This window comes from Peromyscus leucopus, chromosome 1 (genome assembly GCF_004664715.2).
Source record: "Peromyscus leucopus breed LL Stock chromosome 1, UCI_PerLeu_2.1, whole genome shotgun sequence".
Lineage (NCBI taxonomy): Eukaryota > Metazoa > Chordata > Mammalia > Rodentia > Cricetidae > Peromyscus > Peromyscus leucopus.
Genome location: NC_051063.1, coordinates 74,081,114 through 74,095,506, shown reverse-complemented (window position 1 = coordinate 74,095,506; position 14,393 = coordinate 74,081,114). Strand labels below are relative to the sequence as shown.

At 38.4% G+C, this 14,393-nt stretch overlaps 1 protein-coding gene across 9 annotated transcripts in view; it reads right to left on the bottom strand.

The window, feature by feature from the left end:
* Positions 1–14,393, bottom strand: part of Ate1 (arginyltransferase 1) — a 135,672-nt gene that overhangs the window by 86,009 nt on the left and 35,270 nt on the right. For 8 of the 9 annotated variants that reach the window (XM_037209967.1, XM_028868163.2, XM_028868170.2 and 5 more), the window contains one exon: positions 2,393–2,425. The exons of the other annotated variant lie outside the window; for it this stretch is intronic. In XM_037209967.1, coding sequence (XP_037065862.1) covers positions 2,393–2,425 — 33 coding nt within the window. The remainder of the gene's footprint in view (positions 1–2,392; positions 2,426–14,393) is intronic. 9 annotated transcript variants of the gene reach the window in all.

The window sequence follows — 14,393 nt, the reverse complement described above, 5'->3', positions numbered from 1 at the left end:
ATTCATGTGGCAGTTAAACGGCCAGAACTTACAACAAAGGGACCTGGTTCATTCATGGGACTTATTATGGACAAAGTGAAGCTCAAAGTCAGTTTGTCAACTGCAAGTCTTCCACATTTTACTGCCTACTGAAAAGATTTTTTCTGTTCTTAAAATGTGGAAGGTGACACACCTATCTCTGGCTAAAACATAAGCTTCACAGTAAAATGACACATGTAGAGGCTCCCGCGTTCTCCTGCCTGGGCTCTGCTTTGCCTCTGAGGCAGTGTGGAGTGAAATGGAGCCGATTGAGCTCTGAGCTACTGCAGGAGATTTGGGGATGGCTGCCATCCAGCAAACCGTCCGGCAGCACTTGTGGATTCCAAGTTAAAGGAAGAACAACAGAAACCCTCACCGTATTTCCTATAAGAGAAGGGGGGAGGGTGACCATCTTTAATTATTTTATCTTTGTCCCATGTATCAATAAGCCTAATAATAAAAATTGTTTAAAAATCAACTTGGCCAAGATGCAGCACAACTTCAAAACAACTTCACGGAGTGAAGAAAACTAACAGAAAATGACAATCACTCAATTTGGATCATGATGTCTTCCTTTCTACTTTTCACCAAAGATTACAGACTCCATACACGCAGCCCCAATGTTTAACCAGAGTAGTTAGTAAACTGCAAGCTCTTTCTACAACTGATAGCATTCAAAGGTGAAAAGACAAAGCTTTCAATCCTGTTCTATGCTCATTATTGGCCACAATTCACTTCATTTGATTATAATAACCTAGTTAGTGTTCCTTTCTTCTTCAGATTTAAAAGCTGCAGCCTAGAAGGATTAAATGACTTGCCCCAAGAGCCACCTATGTCCCTCTCAACTCATAGCACAGCATCCTTCCACAGTTTACTTTGCCCCCATTTAAAGACTGAAGGGTTAGAAAATGTGACCAAACCTGGTTAGTACCAGCTTCTCTGGTCTGGTCCATTTCCCCTAGTGATGATTCAAACTGGTCACAGGCCATCATCACTCATCATTAAGAAGAATAGTTTCAATAATAAAATAAAAACAACATTATAAAAACCATTAAAAAAGAAACAACTCTCGCCGGGCAGTGGTGGCGCATGCCTTTAACCCCAGCACTCGGGAGGCAGAGGCAGACGGATCTCTGTGAGTTCGAGGCCAGCCTGGTCTACCAAGTGAGTTCCAGGAAAGGCACAAAGCTACACAAAGAAACCCTGTCTCAAAAAACCAAAAAAAAAAAAAAAAAAAAAGAAAAAAAGGAACAACTCTCAATGTGTAAGGAGACCAGAGATGGTCTCATAAAGAATATAAGGCTATGGCTGGGCATGGTGATGCTCACCTTTAATCCCAGCACTCAGGAGGCAGAGGCAGGTGGATCTCTGTGAGTTCAAGGCAGCCTGGTTGGTCTAGTCTACAATGGGAGTTCCATAACAGCCAGAGCTGTTACACAGAGAAACTCTGTCTAGAAGAACAAACAAATAAACAAATTATATATATGGCTATGGTTCAGCTCTGAAAAGGAGTATGATTTGAGGCTGAGAACTGAGAAAGGGGGGCTCTTAAAGTGACACAAACAACAGAAGCAAAGAGAAAGACAAGGGTAAGCAAAAGAACAAAAACAAAAACAAAACTAAGACTGGAGCACAAAGGGAGTCCAGCTTAAGAGGAGAATACGAAATATTACAGGAAATGAACAGCACAATTCTGTTCACCAATCTGTTGCCTCAGGGGAGTTCTGACTGCTAGTATCCTGTGGCTAGTAGGTAAAGTGCTGGCTTGGCCTCAAGTCCAGCCTCTCTGCATAGCGCTCTGCTTTTTCCGCTCTGCCCTTTCTAAGTCTCCACAATCATCTCCAAGCTCCTCTGCAATCACAGCTAGGATTCTGGTCCTCTGAACGTCTAGTAACTGTTCTAACCTCACAATTTATCCCCGGTTGAGTTCCAAAGAGAACCAGGATGAAGACTAAATAGGAAGGAAAGGAAGCACTGAGAACAACGCCTGGATCCAAGCAAATGCTCAGTGCCAGGCAGGTCCTCTGCTCCTCAGGCCTCTGACCCAGGTGAAGGCTCCTTGATGACCCCTTTGGCCTACCCAGCTCTGCTGAAGCATGGCAGAGATCTAAGCAGGGATGAAGCGGCACAGGAGTCACAGAGATACAACCTAGGGCTGACTCCTCTCTATACTGAGAAAGCAAATGTACCTAAAGGGGCAGAGGTCAATAGCTGTCACCAAAACAATGGCTGTGTTCATCCCATTACTATTACTGGAAAACTATATTGCTTTAGAACAATCACTCCGAAATTATCAGATAAGTGCCCGACGAAAGACCAAGCAGAGCCACTCTAGTGGTGATGCTTACACAAAGATCTGAGAGCACTCTCTTACCTCCAATGGTGAGCTGCAAAGGAATCTTGTGAACTGCAGAGTCCAGTTTGAAGAGGATCAATTTCATCCAGGAAAGGAGCAGTAAGAAAGAACACACAAAGAAAAATATTACGGCCGGGCGTTGGTGGCGCACGCCTTTAATCCCAGCACTCGGGAGGCAGAGCCAGGCGGATCTCTGTGAGTTCGAGGCCAGCCTGGGCTACCAAGTGAGCTCCAGGAAAGGCGCAAAGCTACACAGAGAAACCCTGTCTCGAAAAACCAAAAAAAAAAAAAAAAAAAAAAAAAAAAAAAAAAAAAAAAAAAAAAAAAAGAAAAATATTACATAATTTTCCAGTGAGAACATCTGAAGCCAAAGTCTATACAAAGTTAATGTTTTCTATAATGTACAATTTATCCAGAGTACACAGTTCAACTCAGCCCATAAAAAGTACTCAACTATTTGAACTAGTTTACAAAAACAATGGTAAATATTTGTGTAAAAGCAAATACAGCACAATTAGTCCTAAAATAGTTACACTTTTAAGTTTTATCTCAATCTCTGAGCATAAACCAAACAAACAAAAAGAGTCAGTAAGAAAGGAGTCAACAATCTTTCTGATACTAAATGTGGAGCAAGGTTTAGTTAATGCCAAGAATAGTTAAGATTCCAGACCCACTTCAAGACCCAGTGGAGTGAGAGTGTGGCATGCCTGCACTTGGCATCTCCGCTGCCACGTTTCCTCTGTCATCTCTCTTCACACCATATTCCTCCTTTCCTTTTGGTTCTCCTTTCTTTCTCCTACTCCCCATTGTTTTCTTTCACCTCTCTTTCATTAATGACTTATACACAGGATAACAGAACACCAAATTACTATTACATGCTGCTTGTCTCTCAGTATTTACATTTTTTTTTTACTTTTTTTTTTTTTTTTTTTTTTTTGGTTTTTCGAGACAGTGTTTCTCTGTGTAGCTTTGAGCCTTTCCTGGGACTCACTTGGTAGCCCAGGCTGGCCTCGAACTCACAGAGATCCGCCTGGCTCTGCCTCCCGAGTGCTGGGACTAAAGGCGTGCGCCACCAACGCCCGGCTGTCTCTCAGTATTTAAACAAACAATTCTGGAGGGAGAGGCAGGAACTACTGACAATACAAACTGTCATATGTCCATACATATAGATGACAGGAAATTCATGTGTTCATAGATATATTTATAGAATCCCCTTTGAGAATCACTGTGATAATCAAATATCCAAGTAATATAAATTCATCTTTCTAAATTCATATTAACAACAGTAAGCTGTAGTGACAGGCCTGTTTCCAAGCACTCGTGAACTTCTCTATAACAAAGCTAATTTGTACTCACAGGGAAAACAAAGAATTTCTAATCTCTCTGAGATAAACAGAGAGGAGCTAGGGATATAGTTCGATGCCCATCCTGCAGGAGGTCTTGGGTTTGAGCTTCAAAACTGGAAGAGGAAGTGACTGAAATAGCAATAAAAGTATATAATATCTAGGATTTCCTTCTACATCACTTGAGAAAGGTGTAGAGGTAAGTAATGGAAGTTGAATAAAACAAGACTATTCCTATTAAACTAATGACTATAAGAGATAAAGACAGAGGATTCCTTCATAGATGATTAGTTCCACTCAAAGTTTAGTTTTCTATAAGAAACTTCCCTTAATACGGTTTTTAAAAAGTATCAGCTACACCCTCCCCAAACTATAAAATACACTTCTAAAATAACACAGGGCATATCAAAGCTACCAGTATCATCTAGACTCTAAACTGCAAGATGCATTAAAGTAATGTTTTTCTGTAATGTTTTTCTCTTTAATATCCAACACAATTCTATTGTTAGAACTTTTCTGAAAGTACAAGGTAAATCAAAATGCTGCCTTCATAATGCTGACAGGGCACAATTAATTTTATAGTAATGCAAATTTTATGGTCTTGAGGTCTATTGCAATAGCTCAAACCATGACAATAAACACTCCTCTTTCCCAAAGCAGAAAGTACAACTGAGATACTAGATCATTTTAACAATGGAAAACAATAAGGAATAGCAAGTTTTTATTTTTATGCCAGAACTTTGATATTATAAGGTTTCTATGCTTTACACCTATATGTACATGTCAACTATGCTATACATATACTTTTAGATTTGTTAAGCAGCCCACAAAGTATAGTAGCAAATGATGCATCAATCAAGAGAGCAATCACTTTAAATAACAAACAAGAACTACGTAAATGCTAAGGAAGCTAATGCCTTCTTGAAGTCCAACAATTTACACACACACACACACACACACACACACACACACACCCTAGCATGTGTATTTGTAATAAGTACAGTTAATATTAGTGATGTCATGTTTTCAAAATAAGAAATTTGAAATGCTCATCATGTTTGAACTTCCAAAATATGAAATACGTAAGTTTTCAACCACAAAGCAGTAAAAACAGAGTGACAAATCACAAGGCACAAACATACTATCCTAGGACATGAAAAGCATTTCAAAATGCTTCCTCTGCATCAGTGTGAAGGGGAAGCCAGCTGTTTTGTTCCACTTCAGTCGGGTACTTAGAGAAGCCCTAACAAGACTGTACAGGTTATGTTCTCAGTACAAATGCTAACACCTTGAAAAACGATTGGTAAAATGCACTCTGAACGTCCACTAAGACTGACAGCAGAAACAGGTCCCTTTCAACCAACAGCAGCATGATGACAAGGCAAGAAAATGACTATGTTCAATTCTGTTGTGAAATTAAAGCTACTACAATTTAAGTTCAGTTTAAAAAGATTACTATGGCCACAGTAAGTAACACATATTGATAACCACAATGCCACCATTTCTAACAGAGGTACATTCATGCTAATAAATAAGAAACAATGGATATAGTTAATAAGATCTTACTCAAGATATTTAAGCCTATTGGGAAAATAAACATTTTTACCATGTTTTACAAAGTTTCTTATTGACTTACAGATAGGAATATACTTCATCACTCCAGAAATAATACGATGCAAAAATAGTCACCTTCCTTATTTATCTATATTCCTTATCTATCCATTTTAAAGAATCCTTAATAAAATGTGTAAAAAAATTTTAATCATCCTTTTTTGAGACAAGGTTTCTCTGTGTAACAGCCCTGGCTGTCCTGAAACTCTCTTTGTAGACTAGACTGGCCTCCAACTCACACAGATCCAACAGCCTCTGCCTCCCGAGTGCTGGGATTAAAGGAGTGTGTTACTATGTATGCCTGGCAATTTTTTCTAATTTATTTAATTCTGTAATTAGTGGTGTGTGTGTGTGTGTGTGTGTGTGTGTGTGTGTGTGTGTGTGTCTCCCCCCTAGAGCTGGAGTTACAAAAGGCTGTGAGCAACCCCAAATTGGTGCTGGGAACCAAACTCAGGGCCTCTAGAAGAATAGTATACTCTCCTAACCACTAAGTCATTGCTCCCGCCCCACATCTTGTATTTTAAGATCATATGTATATTAAAATCATAATTGTAAAGATTATGGTCTATATTTAGAATTCAACATATCATGTATCACTGCCAATTTAAGAATCCTTTAAACTTCTAAAAGTAAAGTAAGAAAACATTTAGGTCAACATCTGTGTTTCCTAGCAACTGGATCACCTTGCTTACAAGGAGGCATTCTGATTTCTGATCTTGGTACCCACTATGCTATCCATCACTGGTAGCCTGTCTCACAACACTTTCTAACAGTTTCAGAGAGGCAACTAATGCTTATACTAAGTTTTCCTAGACAGCATTCTACATGCAAACTGTTCTCCAAGCTATAAGTTATACTTAGAAAGTTCCATTTTTCCTGAGACTTGATTGTTTTGAATGAGAGGAAAGAAGAATAGAGGGGTACACACTTCTAATTTTGTCAGAAATTCAGTAAAATTATTATAAATTATTTTATCTTTGTATTAAAAATACTCAACAGGTAAATCTTTTAATGTTCTTGAAATGCCATCTGTTTAGTAAGGAAACATGGTTAATGTTGAATACCAAAATGCAATTTTTACAAAGATAAACTGCATTAAAAACTTTTTTTTCCCCCCAGCCAGGTATAGTGGCACATGCCTTCAATCCCAGCTCTTGGGAGGCAAAAGCAGATAGATCTCTGTGGGTTTGAGGCCAGCCTGGTCTACACAGTGAGTTTAGGACAGCAAGAGCTAGATAGTGAGACCCTGTCTCAAAAAAGATTAATTAATTAATTAATTAATTAATTAATTAGAAGACAACAATTTGCCGGGCGGTGGTGGCGCACGCCTTTAATCCCAGCACTCGGGAGGCAGAGGCAGGCGGATCTCTGTGAGTTCGAGGCCAGCCTGGTCTCCAAAGCGAGTTCCAGGAAAGGCGCAAAGCTACACAGAGAAACCCTGTCTCGAAAAACCAAAAAAAAAAAGACAATTTTTTCTAAAACAAAGAACAGTAATCAGCTACCTCCATCAAAATGGAATTTCAGTCCTGTAACTGTTCATATCAATTACCCAGAATCTCCTTGTGTTAGCTAGGCATCTCTTTTGCTCCCATTTCCTTGACCTTTTCCTTATTATATGGTCTATAATGTCTCTACTTCAGACAATGTAATAAAATCTTTATTTAGCATTTTGCAATTGCTAAGCTGAATCAACCTCATGGTAAAATTCTCAGTTCTCTTAGGAATTTCAAAGTTTTACTTCAGCTACAATTCTACATTGTGTTAAGTCACATTTTATTATCCTTTCCAATGCCCTATATTTAACATTCATACTGTCTTAAACTGGCTATTTTTCAGGGAGGATAAAATTGAGTTTTATGTTACAAATGTGGCTCTTATAAACATACAATTCTTAGAAATTTAAGTCAACACAGGAACCACGTTTCATATTACACTGCAAAAAATTTAAAGCTTCAGGAGCAATCTAAAGACACAACCAGAACCATTTTTAAAGTCTCTCAAGAGAATGAGAATTAAATCTGTACATAACTGTGGGTCAAACTAAGGTCTGAGAACTAATAGATGTTTAATTATTACAAGAATGAAAATGTAAAAAAATATTCCCCAAATTCATGTCACAGATTTATTAGGTTGAAAGGTTAATCATGTATACTACATTCTGACCAGAACTTTGCACATAACATCAGGCCTCAAGGAATCGTAAAAGATGACAATGATTCCTTTAGTCTTAGCACTCGGAAGGCAGAGGCAGGCAGATCTCTGAGTTTGAGGCCAACCTAGTCTACAGAGCAATTTCAGGTCAGTCGTGGCTACACAGACAAACCCTGTCTCAACGCCCCCACCCCACCCCCCAAAAAAGGCAATGAAAATCTTTACTGGTGAAAAGAATAGTGAACTATGAGTTCTGTAGTCTGTGATCTCATTGGCTCTACTTGTTCATCTGAGTCACTTAAATCAGTGTGCCTTTTTTTCTTTTTAATTTGTAAAACAATTTCAGCCAAGCCACTTTCCCAAGCTGGTGCCCCATGAATGTTAGACTCCAAAGACACTTCCATGACTTGAGGTCCAAATATGCTTGGTAATGCTATAAGCCAAAGCTGCCTTTGCCTTCCAGAATTACAAGGAATACTGACAGTCTAAGACTCTTCTTACTCCCACATTTAGAAAAAGCTTGACTTTAATTTAAGACATTGTTTGAAAAGTTACATGATAAAGGACTTGTACTTGCTTTAAATTTCATGTTATCCAGCTAAGATTTACGGGTTTTTTGTCGTTGTTGGGTTTTTTTTGTTTTGTTTTGTTTTTTGGGTTTTTTTGGTTGTTTGAGACAGGGTTTCTTTGTATAACAGCCCTGGCTGTCCTGGAACTTGCTTTGTAGATCAGGCTGGTCTTAAACTTACAGAGATTCACCTGTGCGTGCCTCCTAAGTGCTGAGACTAAAGACATGTGCCACCACACCTGTCAGATTTATGTTAGTTTTTAAGAGGAAAATTAATTCTAAATTTCTCCTAGATAGGCTCCAAAAGAAAAAAAATCATTAAAACCACAGATGAGAGACCCTATTTCAAAAGCATGCAGGAGTGTGAATAAAGATACCCTACACCAACTTCTGTCCTCTACACACACATGCATAATCAGACGCAGAAATCAAATCAACCTTGAAAAATGGGATACCTTCCAAAAATCAGAATAATATAAATTGAGGATAAGCAGAAAATACCACAAAACCTACAAATCAAAATTAGCATTTGTGTTATTTATTTTCTTAATGACTGACAGTCTGACTGGAGTAAGATGCAATCTCAATATAGTTTTGATTTGCATCCCTCTGATGGATAGTGAGGTTGGAACATTTTTTCATGTTTATTGGCCATTTGTATTTGTTTTTTTTTTTTCACAAACTGCCAGTTCCTTAGCCCATGTTTTGATTAGATTGTTTGTTTCCATACTGTTTAGAGGTGTTTTTTTTTTATTCTAGATATTAATTCTCTGTCAGATGAATCTCTGACAAAGATTTTCTCCCATTCATTGAGATGCTTCTTCATTCAATTAACTATACTTTCTTTCCCATAAAGAAGCTTTTTATCCTGAGGTCCCATTTGTCAACTGTTGGCCTTATTTCCCAGGCAAGTAGAATTCTGTTCAGAAAGTCCTCACCAATTTCTCTGTCTTGAAGAGTTTTCTCTACAATTTCCTCTAACAGTTTCAGAGTTCCAAGTCTTACATTGAAGTCTCTGATCCATTTGAAGTTGATTGTTGTGAAGGGTGAGAGGTAACAATCTAATTTCATTCTTCTATTTGGAATATCCAATTTACCCAGCAACATTTGTTAACAAAGCTGTCATTTCCCCAACGTCTATTTTCATATCTTTGTCAAAAATCCGATGATTTTAGCTTGGACTGGTGTGTGTGGACCTTCTGTCCTGTCCCAGAGAGCAACTTAAGCTATGTGTGGGCCAGTACCATGCTGTTTACTTACTGGGCCTTTGTAATATAACTCGAAATCATCAGTATTCTCTCTTCTCAGGACTGCTTTGGCTATTTTTATGCTTCCAAATGAATCTGAAGATTTTTTCCCCCTATTTCTATAAACAATGGCACTGGAATTCTGCTAGTGATTGCAATCAATCTGTAGACTGCTTTTGGTTAATACAAGTACTTCCACTATTTTAATTCTTCCAACTCATGAACACAGGAGGTCTTTCTGGCTCACAGTACTTTCTTCAGTTTCTTTCGCCAACATTTTAAAGCTTTCACTGGAGTAGTCTTTCTATACCTCGAAGAATGAAAACTAGTCTAGTCTCTGTGGAAATCAGTACGGACGTTTCACAAAAAAACTGCTTGCATGATTTAAAAGTAGTTGATTTTCCTCTAGTTGGTAGTTATAAAAGTAAAGAAATAATACCCAAAAAATAATTCTGCCTCAATATGTCTGAATACAGAGTATTTGTGCTGGTTTTTATCCTGAGGTCCCATTTGTCAACTGTTGGCCTTATTTCCCAGGCAAGTAGAATTCTGTTCAGAAAGAGCACATGGTGGCACATGTCTTAATCTTAGCACTTGGGAGGCAGAGGCAAGCAGATCTCTGAGTTCAAGGCCAGCCTGATCTACAGAACAAGTTCCAGGTCAGGACTACACAGAGAAATCCTGCCCCCCCCCCAAAAAAAAAGACAACAAAAGAAGCACACAAGAAATATATCTATCGCATTTATGTTAGGACTCCAAAGAAACATGGCAAAGACACTTGTGTAGCAGCATTTATTGCAACACTATTTTAAACTATTTGAACACTAGTTCATTTTTCTTTTTATTTCTTATCTAGAATGTGCAAGGGTATCTTTCTACCATAGTGACAGAAACATACAAGGAATTAAAACCTTTATCTGATTTGGTGAATAAAAGAATCACATTCTTCTACAACCCAGGAGAAAGAAATATGGGAGTTACTCTAAATGTAAAGTTTTGAGCTGTTTCTCGAACAACTGTAACGAAGAGCCCAGAAATATATGCACCAAAACTTATAAACCAGCACAAATATTCTGTATTCAGACATATTGAGGCAGAATTATTCTCTGGGTATTATTTCTTTACTTTTATAACTACCAACTAGAGGAAAATCAACTACTTTTAAATCATGCAAGCAGTTACCTAAAATTATTTGGTATACTCAATGAACAGCTACAGTAAAACTACAAGTGTTTCTTGTTTAGACTAGGCATCAGTAGGTAGTACTGTTCACCACATAGTTCCTCAGATTTAATGGGAAAAGCAGACCTAAATAGAAAGCCTAAAGACAACTGGCACTCACTAAAATGTGCTTAACTCATTGTAGGTAAATTTCTCAGTACTGGTTCAGAAAATTAAAAGCAATTTCTATTTATTATAGGAAGACAACTGTCAAGAGCTTTTGACATCATTCAAATTTTCCTTTTTCTTCCTGAGTAGTTTACAATTTGACAACAACTAAATTCTCTCTCTAATGTTTCTTAAAAGCTGTCAACTCTGAGGTTCATCCATTGGACAAAGCTTGGCCTTCTGAGTTCCAGGGACACTGCTGGGTACTGTGCCTTTCTTTAGGCTCTGGCAAACATTTTTCTAAGTTAGAATAACAAGCACAAAGTATGTGACTGACTTTAGTGACCTAATATAGCTAATTGATCAAAAGGAAAGGACTGGCCCAAGTCTAAGCAAGTTCTACCTCCTGCAGAAACCTAGAGATGCTTATGTTTCCTCCTCCTCCAGATTCAAGGAAAGAAATACACATATAAAGCTCACAAATGGTGCTCTTTACATGTTTCATGTGGTATAACAGGATGAGTCAAAATAGCATAAAAATTTCTTAAGATTACCTGTTGACAAATCGTATTCCACCCCCCTTTGGAATAAATTAATACTAAAACTCAAAACTAGGGCTGGAGGGTTTAGCTAAAGTGCATGAGGTTCAATTCTCAATGCTGCAATAAAATAAGTAACCAAATAAAACGTGACTTTTCAATTCAAATGAATATATTAATATAAGTGGAAAAACAAAACAATAAAGTGATCAACTTGCCAATACTGACTGAACTGACAGACATCTCATTTATTTGCTCCTGACCTTACTGCAAAGGCCAATGAGCTCTTGGCAAATGTCTCAGCAGCAAAGCAGGCTATTTTTAAGAAACAGCTGGAGAGAAAGAAATAAGAGGTTGCCAAATTGTAAAGTATTGAGGAAGAAAACAGTGGTCTTGGTATTTGTGACATTCTGATGACTCCTTATAGTACAGATTAGTACATCATTATCCATCCACATCCTGGGCCAAACGCCTTTACAAGGATGATCTTATTTTACTCCTCACAATAAACACTGCTGTAGTACTCCCTTCACATTGCACCAATAGGGAACTTAAAAGTAAAAACAGCTGAAGAGGCGGTGGTGGCACACACCTTTAATCCCAGCACTTGGGAGGCAGAGGCAGGCGAATCTCTGCAAGTTCAAGGCCAGCCTGGGCTACAGAGTGCATTCCAGGAAAGGCTCCAAAACTATACAGAGAAACCCTGTCTCGAAAAACAAACCAAAACAAAATAAAACAAAAAACAGCTTAGAGCCACATGGGAAACGAATGGAAGGCTAAGGTTTAAGGCAGAAAACCAATCAGTTTACACCTCACCCTTAGTGTTCCTTACCTCATCAATATTCTAACCCAAACAGATGGAATTATAACTGTTATCACTCATCCCATCAACCCAAACAATTTTTCATTGAACACATTTACTTTCAGACAACATGGTTCATCAAGAATTACCATTAGGGGCTGGAGAGGTTCTTGCAGAGGACCTGGGTTCAATTCCCAGTACCCACATGGTAGTTCACAACCATGTATAACAACAATTTCAGGGACTCTGATACCCTTTTCTGACCTCCATGAGCAATGGCGGAGGCACGGGGATGCTGAAATATAACAAGAGCAAAACAATATTCCCGAGGGCATACAAAAGCCAGTATCAACAGGCAAACAGATGTATCCTTGACTGGCCTGGAACTCACTCTGTATACCAGGCTGGCCTCAAACTCACGTCCTGCTACGCGTTCTGTTTGAGAACAGACAAGAACAAAATACACTGTGGGAAGGTTGTCATTTTAAGTTTTCAGAGAACGTAGAATGTTTCAGTTCTTTGGAAAATCTATTTCAATACTTCTTTCACTGATGTTAGTTGTTCTATATTAATTATTTAGGCTGACTTCAGCCCTCCAATATGCAGTTCATGGTCTGATGTAAAAAGTGCTAACTTTTCTACATGTTGCCCTGCACTAAACACTTGTGTTTCTTTGGAAAAATTCTTTAAGCCTCTATTATACAGAACGAAAGTTCAGCAGGGCAGTGGTGGTGCTCGCCTTTAATCCCAGCATTTGGGAGGCAGAGGCAGGCGATCTCTGTGAGTTTGAGGCCAGCCTGGTATACAGAGTGAGTTCCAGGCCAGTCAAGGATACATAAGAGAAATCTTGTCTCAAAAAGGAAAAAAATAGAGAGCTGGAGAGATAGCTTAGTGGTTGAGAGCATTGAATGCTCTTCCAGAGGTCCTGAGTTCAATTCCCAGCAACCACATCGTGGCTCACAACCACCTGTAATGAGATCTGGCTCTCTCACTATATACACAATAAATAAATAAATTAAAAAAAAAAAGGAAGGAAGGAAAGTAAGTTAAACTAGATATAGAGATCTTCTTATCTCTAATGTTATATATGATGCTGACTTGTGATATGAGACAATGTTTAGGAAATTTTAAGCAACAGAAATTGTAAGCAAAAAATTTTCCCTGAACTAGCTTGAATTCCCCTTCCTCATCCCCCCTCCCCCAAATACTAACAACATTATGCTGGAAATTTGACAGTACTTTTGCACCAATGAATTTAAGTAAATGAATTAAACCCTTTGGTAATTTGCTATCAGTAGCAAATTCCAAATTCTTACAAAGTTTTTGACTGACTACAATATACTACTGAGTATAGTACAATATACTACTAGGAAATTTCAGAGTTTCCTAACTCTGAAATTGCTCATAAAAAAGCCATTTTTAATTAGATTACCTAAGACTTCCACTTTAAGTTAACTCGGGTTTTAAATTTTTGTTTAGAGGCCATGGGTATGTTTCAATGGTAGAGTACATGCCAAGCATCAGACCCTAGGTTCAATCCCCGAGTACCTCCCCAATTCAAAACACTCAGATTCCGCCATCATACAAATGCAGCTAATTCTAATGTAGAGTACAGTATCTATAAAGTAGTACATGACTACATGTGATTGGTCTCTGCATAACTCTGAAACATTGAATGATTTTCTAAATACAATAGAGTAGAACTACCAAGAGAAAAGGAAGCCAAAAGCATGCGTCTCTGTATTAAATGACATTAAGACATTGAAAACATTCCCACGTGATGAACCGCTTGTGCTTGCACCTGAATCAAAGCAATGAAGTCTAACAAAGAGAAACCGCATTTTCAACACTTCTTGGGTTGCAAACACTAAGCTGCCCATCACACAGGGAGAGCACTGAGTCAAAGGAAAGAGCAAAGGTGTTTCGGGCCTAGACCACCACCTGGTGGCTGGAGTGAGGCCGCAAATCAACACCCCACTGGCTCCTCTCCTGTCTCTGACATTCAGAAAGGAACACACACTGGCTGCCCGGTCACATGTACTTGAATATAAATAATTTCCCCAAAGTAGAGGTCCTTATATTTCTGTCATAGGGAGGTCTACAAGTTAATTTTTAAAATGAGCTTTTAGTGGCTTAGACACTTTTTAAATTTTTATTTTATTTTCTTATGTGTTTGAGCATTTTTTGCCTGCATCTAAGTCTGTGTACCACGTGGTCGCCTGGTGACAATGGAGGCCAGAAGAGGGCATTAGATCCCCTAGAACTGGAGTTACAGACAGTTAAGAGCCACCACGTCGGTGCTAGGAATCAAACCCAGGTCCTTTGCAAGAGCAGCCAATGCTCAGACTTTTTTTTTTAATGTCTAAGTCATCAAATCACCATTTTAAAAAAGTAACATATTGGGGGATGGTGTAGAGGCTCAGCAGTTA